Source organism: Carcharodon carcharias, chromosome 21, assembly GCF_017639515.1.
Source record: "Carcharodon carcharias isolate sCarCar2 chromosome 21, sCarCar2.pri, whole genome shotgun sequence".
In the NCBI taxonomy this organism is placed as follows: domain Eukaryota; kingdom Metazoa; phylum Chordata; class Chondrichthyes; order Lamniformes; family Lamnidae; genus Carcharodon; species Carcharodon carcharias.
Window position 1 is genome coordinate 69,579,633 of NC_054487.1, and position 11,310 is coordinate 69,590,942.

The following is an 11,310-nucleotide window of genomic DNA, read 5'->3' on the forward strand; positions in this document are numbered from 1 at the left end:
TGAGACCATGTTAGGACCTTTAGACAAACTCTGCTAAGTACTCAGACCAAATGAATTGCTGATTGCTAGATCAGTTTCAATGCATTTCAACCACAAGTTTGTTTTGTACTCCAAAGTCAATTGTGCATTAACAGGAGATAAAAGCAAAACACTGGGGATGCTGGAAATCTGAAATAAAGACAGAAAATACTGGAAAAACTCAGTCGGGTCTGACAAAAGCTGTGGAAGAGAGAAGCAGAGTTAACGTTTCGAGACCGTATGACTCTTTTTTCAGAGCTAAGGAGAAGTTAAACGTCATAGGGACTCAGAATTTCAACTCTTTCTTTTCCCTGCACAGATGCTGTCAGACCCTGCTGAGTTTTTCCAACATTTTCTGTTTTTTTATTAACCGGAGTTACCCTGGCATGTAAAACATTGAAATTTGACTTATTCTTACGAATCCACTAACTCGGGCGTCAGTTGAAATCAGTACATTGGTGAGAGGGTTGCAGAGCGTGTCCCGTTTCAAGAAAATGTTCCTTTCGTCTCTAACAGGCTAACAGGTAGACCATCTTTGGCGAAAACAGCGAGCCACGTGGCCGCATTCTTTGCCTTTGGCCGTCTGGTTTGGGTTGTAAATAACTCACGGGTTATGTGCAAGTTCAGATTCTTGCGAGACAAAAGTTCTGCAAAGCCCTTTCCTCTTGATAAAGTCTCAAATCAAGGTTAGAAAAATGACAGGAAACCCTGGGTAAGTATATGGGCGAAGCCGCGCTGACTATTAAAGCACATCCTGGCCCTCCCAGTGTTTGACATCCGCACTTTCCTCTTTCGGAACGACACAAATCCCGCCGCTCCATTGTTTGCTCCTTTCTGTGAACAACCGACTACTGCAGAATATCTAAACAATTTACTTTTTATCAAACTAAACACAACATCCCAATCGGCGCGTTCGGGAGAGTCATTCAATGAGAACCCTCTCACGATGTAGTCCTGCGATTTAAATTCTCATATCGCATGAAAAGTAACCTTTCCACTTGGCAGTTGGTCAATGTCCCATGTATATGTAGAATTGTAGAGTATAATGCAAACTGTGCGTTGTGCATTTTAGAAAATGCGCCACACAATGAGCAGTAAATATTTGAAAACCACAGTCCAGGTGTTGACTTGCACAGCAGGAGAAAACCTCTCAGGAAAATAAAACAGCACAGCTGATTCACAGGGGGCAAAGTGAGAGATTTTTTTGGGCGGGGGGAGGGGTTGTATTGGTGGTGCACTAAACTGGTGGAGGAGTGGTATTATCATTGGACTAGTAAAAGTCATGCTAATTCTCTGGGAGTATGGGTTCGAATCTCACCATGGCAGCTAATGGGATTTAAAATTCTAAGGAGGGTTGGTTTCTGAATAGTACGTGGACAAGGCGCCTGCGCTTTATCCGTGCTTAAGAGATTTCAGAAGTATAATGTTTGTTTCTTGGAGCTGCTGGTGATCGTTTGTCTCGGTGCTCCGAAAAAAAAACAAAGTCAGCTAAATGGGGGAAGGGAAACCGAACAAAATATTTTTACAGCACTTCTTGCTGTTCCCAAAATCAGAGGGGACAAAGACAACCAAGTAACTGAGTGGAGGATAAGAGCCAGAAGAAAGAGAGAGAGAGAGAAAGAGAGAAAGACAGAAAAGGTGGGGAGGGGGCAAATTATTGAAAAGTTAACATATGGACATGAGGGTAAGTTGGGGAGACGGAGCTGCACACTAACTGGACATAGGAAAGCGGCGAAAGAGACGAAGATAAATAGGTAAGGAGAAAGTGGGAAGTCAGAGCAGTGGGTCCAGTATGAGGAAATTTGAGAGGGAGGCGGGGAGGGAAGGCGGCACATCCACAAGAGGTAAAGAAAACAAACAGATTCCAAAAAGTGAGAGTAGGTCTGAGTGAAGGAGCTGGGAGGGTCAGTGGAGGAGAGGAAATCGTGGAGGGAAGGAGATTGTTTGGCCTGCCCCTGCGCTCTTGAAACCAGATTCAGTAAAGAAACAAAAACAAAAACCAAAATGCCGGGGCGGTTTGCACTCCTTGCTGTAAGGCAGACAGACTCTCGGGTTTCAGTCCCAGGTCTGCATTAATACTTTGGAAAGAGGCGAGGACATTTACTCTTGATTGAGGAAGTCGATGGAAACGGTTCAGTCGAGTCACTGGGTCAGAATGGCAGCGTGGGAACTGCAGAACGCACGACTCTCCATCTCCCTGCAAAAACTCAGCGCCAACATTCAACATCAGCCCCATTCCACGGATGACACCCGATGTTACAAGTATATGGATAACTCCAGCGGCGTGTTCGATTAAATCCAGCCGGAGAGATAAACAAAATCGAAATCAAGAAAACCTCAAGGATCCTCTGGGGAACATCTGGGAATTTTCTATCGGCAACAGGTCTCCCCCGCCCCCAAGTCACCCCCCTCAAGAGTTTGGATTGTGTACACGTTCTATCTCGGAGAGGTTCTGAACGCCAGTCGCTAGGAGAGGTACAGGAATTGTCCCTCTCGGATTTGTTGTAAAATACTTTATTCCCCATTAGCCCGGGAGGATCGCTATATAAGAAATATAAACGCAATGCTGGGATATGAAACGAGGTTCATGTTATTATGGATGGTATCCAGCCTAGTCAAGGTGAGCTCCAGTAAAGCTGTCTGTCAACCGTTATTTAATATTCATATGATCTTGCGTGGACTCGTCTGAAACTGTTGGGAGGTACTGGGAATTCATAGTCTTGGAATTCATAGAAAGTTTACGGCACAGAAAGGGCATCTCAACTGAAATTAAATAATGCTGATCTTTTTTTTGAACTTAACCTCTGTAATCAGTTTATTTGTCAGTACGCTGAACATTTTAGTTTACGTTTATAAGTTTGAAATCTGCTTGGGGAATTATAAATGCGTCGCTTTGCCTGGAAGCAGTGCCTGAATAATTAATTGATTTTAATTTTATTCCAGCATGGGATTGTGGAGGCTGAAAGATGTATAGTTAATGTGACAGGGATCACACAGTCCGGAGATTCCGTTCACCTTCGCTGGAATAGCCCGGGTAGTCACTGTAATTATAGCGTGGCTTACAAACTGAACCAGTCGTGGGTGGAAAGCTGCAGCCCAACTCTTTACAGCGGGGAGACCTACGAGTGTGAATTGAATGACCTGGAGGCAGGCACGCTTCACCAGCTCCTGGTTTTGTCCCTTACTGACGGTTTATCGGCAAACGTAGCGGTGCAAACAGGTAAGGAGCAGTCAACCTCGGTACACCTGTACGTCCTCCCTCAGAAGCTAAGAGAGCATTGATGCGGTGGACAATTCCATTGGTTTAACAGTGGTTTGTTGCTACCTTCTGCAGTATTCCAGCTCTTGTGTTTACAGGCTGTTTGGGCACGTTATGATTGCATCAATCCCTGAAATAGGATTTGAACCTGGATCTTCTGGCGCAGAAGGTAGGGAAGCTACCACTGCGCCGCAAGACCTCCCACACCTGTAACTCTTTCGAGTACAAACCCATTTCCATCTGTTTCAGATGAAGTTACATTGTTTCATAGTTTGCCATTGTGAGATTTGAACTCTTGATTTTGGGGTTACAAGCCCAGTACCATAACCACTTAGCTATTTAGGCCAAGCCTCCCACACCTGTATAATAGAAAAAACAAAGGAGCAGGGGAATGCTTATAGATGGCTGATTGGGTGGTCTATAATTAGCGATATTATCGCATTGGATGTCTTGTTTGCCAGGAAGTATATATATTAATTCTATATTATCATTTAAATTCAAAACCATTGTTAGAGCATGCCACAGCGTTACTTTAAAATTCCACATCTTCACGCAGTTAAAATAGAAATATACCCGAAGCGAATAGTGTGGCGGGGGTTGGTGTGGGGACTGGTTGGGTTAATAACCTGTTTGACCTGAAAAAACACAGAACTTCCTTGGAATATCCACCAGCTCTTGGGCCCACTTGGGAAGCTGTCCCGATAAGAAGCCACTAGATGGCGTCTGTAACCACCCCCACCCCTCCCCCCACACACACACCTTCAAACGGCCTGATGTAGCCAAACATCCCCTCAGTCTGTAGAAATATCAGATAAACGGCAACAACTTCTCATCTATAGAAAAATGTAGCTAAACATCCTCAGTCTAGAAATATCAGATAAACGGCAACAACTTCTCATCTATAGAAAAATGTAGCTAAACATCCTCAGTCTAGAAATATCAGATAAACGGCAACAATTTCTCATCTATAGAAAAATGTAGCTAAACATCCTCAGTCTGTAGAAATATCAGATAAACGGCAACAATTTCTCATCTATAGAAAAATGTAGCTAAACATCCCCTCAGTCTGTAGAAATATCAGATAAAAGGCAACAATTTCTCATCTATAGTCAAATCAGTACGAAAGCGACTTTCTAAAGAGACTGAACAAAAACAACACAAATCCGAACGACTCTTACAGTCCAGTACCTTGAATAACTACAATATTATTAATCAGCGAAGTCCATTCGCACATTGAAACTAATTTACTGCACAGCTGTATGGAACACCCTCTCAGAAAGTAAATCGAAAAGCTTTAATTTTTGAAAGTTAAAAACAGCCGGTGTCACTAAAACCTACTTGACGTTTCGAGTCCTCATGACCTGTGGAAGGAAGGGTCATGAGGACTCGAAACGTCAACTCTTTTCTTCTCCGCCGATGCTGCCAGACCTGCTGAGTTTTTCCAGGTAATTCTGTTTTTGTTTTGGATTTCCAGCATCCGCAGTTTTTTTGTTTTTATCACTAAAATCTAGCCTGAAAGATTGGTTGTTATTTCACTAGCCGCCCTATTATCTTACTAAGTAGCTTAGTTAATAGAATAAAGTTGACAAAATAACCCCCATTGCCTAGCTTCTCTCGAATGACATCGGTTCTGGGCACGTTAAATGGTTTTTGACTTTGTTGATTTTCAAGGGCAGAAGCTTTTTTATCCGAGGAGAGGAGAGCTTTTACTCTCAGCCCCCTCTGGGACTGTATCCTGGTAGCTGGTCGCAACAATAGGCCTTTATTTGGGCCATACAAGTGCACACAGATGTTAACGGCCAGGCAGAACAGAACGGCGGTGATATTACTGGAGAGGGGCCAATCCCTAAATATGCGACAATGGTTTAAAGTTTAATCGAGCCAGGAGCGGCTGAGCCCCGCCAGTTCCTAAACACATTGTTCCTTTGTTCTAACGGATGTTAGAAAAGGCCCAAGTGTTTTATTTTCGTGGCCAAGTAGATTAGATAAGTAATGTGCTTCCGAACTGAACCTTCGAAGCACGCAACAACTCACCGCGTCCTCCTAATTGCTGGTGTGGCGCACTGCATGATAAAAGATTGTGGCCCCCGGTATTCATGCACTCTCACCGTGAAACTTGGTCATTTTGTATTTGTGACACTCCTTTTCACTAAAATCGATCATGCTTAGGTATCTACATCTTAACATAGCTGCTTCATTTAACTAAAGTGTTAATAAATGGACTCAGTTCCATCAATTTCCATGGGCCACTTACTACATAAAATGTATATTTCTGGTAGTAAGCATACCTCCACCATATCTCAATCATAATCTGGGATTAAACAGTTCCAAGGTTTGCATCAGGTCTATATAACCACTTAACCAATTCACCATTGGTATCAACAAGTTATGAGAATTTGCCTTCCTAACCAACTCCTCAACAAAACATTTTAAAAATTCTTTTGGAGAAAAATAATACTTCTGACCCATAAACCTATCGCTGGGAAATTAATTCACCCTTTTAATACTCAGGTTTACAAGGACCATATGGAAAAAATGGCCCCAGTAAACAGGAAAAGCTAAAGCAACTTTTTGACCTGAAGAGTTTGGACTGTGGGATGCTTTACCACAATTGGTGATTAATACTAAAAAAAACTTGGAAATCTTTTAAAACGAGGATACCGAATACTGAATAAGAGAGAAAAAAAGATTTTTTCAGGAAAGAATATTAAAACATGTTAATTTTAAACTGAGAAATAAGTCACTGGATAATCAGTTGGAACAATATAATTTGAGGGATTGATTTGACAAGAATCGTTTAATTTTTTTCATCAAATCTCTTTTAATCTGATAGTAGGACATCTGAAATAAAACAGAAGATCCTATTCTGGCAGCCTGACAGCATACATGGGGAGAGAAACACTGTTCGTGTCTCAGGTTGACAACCTTTCATCAGAACTATTTCTCTCCCCACCGATGCTGCCTGGCCTGCTGAGTGTTTCCAGCATTTTCTGTTCATTTCTTTTTTTAAAATCTTGTTTTGATTTTTTTTAGACCCGAAACCACCCCAAAGCTTTGAAGTGATAAAAAGTAGCACAACCTCCACCAGTCTCCACGTGTCTTGGGCACCAGCACCTGGGAATGTTGATTTATATGAGGTCAGTTTATTTGGAATGGACAATGAAGAAACTCAGAACCTCTGCGTCCCTGGGAGCTCACTCAAAAAAGAAGCCACTTTTCTAACATTGACACCGGGCAGCAGGTACCGCTTCACTATAAAGGCACTTGCTGGAAACAGGAGTTGTAATGGACCCCAAACTTTTGGATCCACAGGTAAGTTACAATGGTACAAAAACACCATGAATTTCTCTGCCAGATTTGGTGATGTATATCAGATTGGGAATAAAATCAAGACTTCATTAGTGATTGTACAAAATTCCCTAGAATTTTGCAAGTATCCTTTTTGAATAACATCTATCTATATATGAAGCATCACACCCTTTGTCATTTCATGCTCCATTAATGTGCCAAACAAAGACTGGCCCATAAGAAAATGAATGAGTGGTTTGGAGGAGTAAGCTAGATGGTTAAATTGTCTTCTACAAACCAAAAATAAAACAATGTTACTATAGGGTCAAATTTTTGCTACTACTCACCTGGTGTTAAATCTTAGCCATAGTGATTGCTTATTGAAAAATCAGAATCATACAATTCTAATTTTTGTAATCATTCATTGTAATAGACAAAACGTCACATTAAATAAACAGTGATACTTTGAATGGGGAATGTGAAAGAGCAGAGCAACTTGGGAATGCAGGTTTGCAAGACCAAGATGTGCAACCTCTCCCGGGGCGAAGAATAGTAATTTGAGCCAAGCATTATAAATGAGATATAGCCTTACTGAAGTTGAAGCTGCAGCTACCATTTACCACTCATGAATCCAGTAAAACACCTTACAACTGTTTCCAATTGTGTTGCAATGAGGAAATGGCAGAGACCGTGAACAAATATTTTCTGTCTGTCTTCACAGTAGAAGACACGAGATACAGACCAGAAATGGAGGGTAATCTAGGGGCTAATAAGAGCAAGGAAATTAAGGTACTTAACATCAACAGAGAAAAAGTACTGGAGAAACTCGAGGGACTAAAATCCCCAGGACCTGATGACCTACATCCTAATGTTCTAAGAGATAGCTGCTGAGATAGTGGATGTGCTGGCTATGACTTCCTAGATTCTGTAATGGTCCCAGCAGATTGGAAATTAGCAGATGTAACATCATTATTCAAGAATGGAGGGAGAGAGAAAATGTGGAACTACAGGCCAATTAGCCTGACATCAGTTATCGAGAAGTGCTGGGATCTATTATTAAGGACACCTTAGCAATTCATTTAGGAATGCATAGTATGATTAGAAGATTAGTTAACATGGTTTTATGAAAGGGGTATCTGTTTGACAAACTTATTAGAGATTTTTGAGGACATAACTAGTAAGGTAATTAAAGGGGCACCAGTAGATGTTGTATTTGGATTTCCAAAAGACATTCAATAAGGTGCCACACAAAAAAGTTAATACTCAAGATATGGACTCAGATAGTTGGCAATGATATATTAGCATGGATAGAGGATTGGTTAATGAACAGGAAGGAGTGAATAGGAATAAATGGGGCATTTTCCAGCTGGCAGGGTGTGACTAGTTGTGTCGCAAGGATCAGTGCTGGAGCCTCAGCTATTTACAATCCATATCAATGTCTTAGATGAAGAGACAGAGAATAATATATCTAAGTGTGCTGATGATACAAAAGCTAGGTGGGAAAACAAACTGTGAAGGGGACAAAAAGAGGCTGCAAGGAGATACAGACGGGTTAAGTAAGTGGGCAACAGGGTGGCAGATGAAGTATAATGTGGGGAATGCACGGTTATTCACTTTGGTTGTAAGAATAGAAAAGCAGAATTTTTTTTTGAAAGGCATGAAACTTATAAATACTGATATTCAGAGAGACTTGGATGTTCCTGTAAAAGGAACACAAAAGGCTAGCATGCAAGTAGAGCAAGCAATTAGGAAGCAAACAGCATGTGGCTTTTATTACAAAGGGATTGGTGTACAAGAATAAAGAAGTTTTGTTACAGTTTTATGGAACTTTGGTGAAACTACACCTGGAATACTGTGTCCAGTTTTGGTCTTCGTATTTAAGAAAGGCTATACTTGCATTGGAGCCAATACAGTGAAAGTTCACTAGATTGGTCCCTGGGGTGAGAGACTTGTACAGTGATGAGAAGCTGAGTAAACTGGGTCTATATTATCTGGAGTTTCAAAGAATGAGGGGTGATCTCTTTGAAACATTCAAGATTATGAAGGGGCTTGACAGGGTCGATACTGAGAGGTTGTGTCCCCTGGCAGGGGAACCTAGAACAAGGAGGCACAGTCTCAGGATAAAGGGCCGATCATTTAGAACTGAAATGAGGAGAATTTTCTTCACTTGAAGGGTTGTGAATCTTTGGAATTCTCTACTCCAGATGGTTGTGGATGTGCCATCATTAAATATATTTAAGGCTGAGATAGACAGATTTTTGGTCTTTTGGGGAATCAACGGATATGGGAAGCAGGCAGGAAAGTGGAGTTGAAGCCCAAGATCAGGCCTGATCATATTCAGTGGCAGAGCAGGGTCATAGGCCATATAGTCTACTTCTGCTCCTATTTCTTATGTTTTATATGTCACGCACATTACCTGAAGAATATTTGACAAAAGTCTCCCAGAATTCCATTGACTTATTCTGCACCTTCCCATGAATCCTGATAATGAAGCCTGATAGAAAAAAAGCTCAAAATAACTTATTTCACAAGTTAACTGGATGTGATTTCAGTGCTGCTTCTATCAGTGAATACTGTAAGTACAAGAGCAGGCCAGAGGCTGGGAATTCTGCAGCGTGAACTCACCTCATGATTCCCCAAAGCCTGTCCACCATCTACAAGGCACAATTCAGAAGTGAGATGGAATACTCTCCACTTGCCTGGATGAGTGCAGCTCCTACAACACTCAAGAAGCTTGTCACCATCCAGGACAAAGCAGCCCGCTTGATTAGTACCCCATTCACTGCCTTAAACAGTCACTCCATCCATCACCAGTGCATAGTGGCAGCAGTGTGTAAGTTACAGTTTTACAGGGATGAGAGCATTGCCCTATGATGAGAAGCTGCGTAAACTGGGTCTATGTTCTCTGAGTTTCAAAGTATGAGAGGTGATCTCATTGAAACATTCAAGATTATGAAGGGGCACACACCATCCTGATTTGGGTCTATACCTCCATTCCTTGACAGATGGGTGGAAAACCTGGAACTCCCTCCCTAACAGCACTGTGGATGTACCTACACCGCATGGACTGCAGCAGTTGAGAAGGTAGCTCACCCGACCACCTTCTCAAGGGCAATTAGGGATGGGCAATAAATGCTGGCTTTGCTAGTGTTGCTCACATCTCAAGAGCTAACTAAAAATCTGCCATGAGCATTGTTTCCATTTTATTGATAATAGAAAATGAATCTTGTGTAACTTTGGGCCAGTTTTAGGACATGAGAAATACATGGTATATTTGACCTTCTGCACTGGTTTTAAAAGATGTGGCCCTCTGGTTCTACAAATTTCCCACCTAAACTGTTAGCATCCGTGCTGCATGTTTTGCTCTACCCATTACACAAACCACACACTGTCACCCAGTGCCAAGCCACTCAATGTGCACTTGGTTGAAAGGGATGGCATTACCTCCTGGAGGTAGCCTCACCATGTTTCAGCTCCATTCCTCTTGTATAAATGCATGCGTTAAGAAACATTCCAAGATAATCGATTTGAGCATATTCCCAATTGTTGTAATATTAAAGGAGCTGCCTGGACTCTGTATGTAGTCAGTATTAGGACGTGCCTCAGTTGATGCAAATCTTCATACTTTACGATCTGCCCGTCCCACATTGTCCTCATTGTGTGGTAGTACCATTCCCTTCGTCTCTAGCGGTTAGATAAGGCTCGTAATAAACAATCATGATTTAGTTGATGGGCCTATGCAAACTTTCTATTAAATAGTAACCTTAATACCATCTATCCATCAATCATGGGTTCTTTACAGAGCGATACAATTATACAGGATTATCATGCCCAATATAATTAACTGTAGTCAGATTTTTTTCTAAAAAGAATGAGACGGTATCAACCGACCTAACCTGTTGTTTTTAACTGTGGTCTCTCCAGCTCCCTCTGGGGCGAGGGATATCCAGATTTCGAGGAAGTCGGATAGTCTCAGCACAGTCTGGATTCCTGGCCCAGGGAAAGTGGACGGCTTCAGACTGTCACTAATTTACGAAGGAAATGTGGCTCAGCAGAGCACTGTCTCCAACTCGACAAAGAGCCACACTTTCACCGGATTGACAGCCGGAAGATTTTACAATCTCACCGTGATTAGCGTAGCTGGAGAGCTAGAAAACGTCAGCTCTAAATCTGTCCAGACAGGTAAATGAGTAAATGGGGGCTAAACTGTTCACACCTCGACCTGAGTAATCGCATGACCGCAAATTAACCAATAACTAACGACAGGGGTCCAAAGGCTTGTGACTCCTAAACAGGAGTCCGTGTGATATGTTATCACCCCACCCCGCACCCGCCACCCGCCACCCGCCACCTGCCACCTAGTTTAGAAAAAAGGATGTGAGATGCATTTTGGTGAATATATCGTTTCAACCAGTTTCAAATGATGCTGCTTCTATAAAACCAACAAACGTGATTCTAATTTGGGTCTTAACTTTGTGATTTTAAGATCTTATTTTTTTCTAGCCGAAAACCGTTTTACTTTTTTTAAAAAACAAAAGCGAATGTAATCGGAAACACTGTGTAGTGTCTCAGTCATTCATCACGTCTCTCACCAAATAACCTTTGTGAAATAGTTGTTAAAGGTGGCTTTGCTAACAGTCTGGTTGCTTTAACAATTTCAGTTGGCAATAATGTCACCTCCACTGCGCAGAGCCAAAACCATGTGGCACAAGTGAGTTAAATTCACTGTGCACCGTTCTGTCCGG

At 41.9% G+C, this 11,310-nt stretch overlaps 1 protein-coding gene across 3 annotated transcripts in view; it reads left to right on the plus strand.

The window, feature by feature from the left end:
* Positions 1-11,310, plus strand: part of ptprb (protein tyrosine phosphatase receptor type b) — a 103,657-nt gene that overhangs the window by 27,496 nt on the left and 64,851 nt on the right. For 2 of the 3 annotated variants that reach the window (XM_041216117.1, XM_041216118.1), the window contains exons 5-7: positions 2,962-3,238; positions 6,311-6,589; positions 10,490-10,747. In XM_041216117.1, coding sequence (XP_041072051.1) covers positions 2,962-3,238; positions 6,311-6,589; positions 10,490-10,747 — 814 coding nt within the window. Of the gene's footprint in view, positions 1-1,950; positions 2,639-2,961; positions 3,239-6,310; positions 6,590-10,489; positions 10,748-11,310 lie in introns of those variants that run through there. The other variant, XM_041216119.1, reaches the window with a different exon arrangement.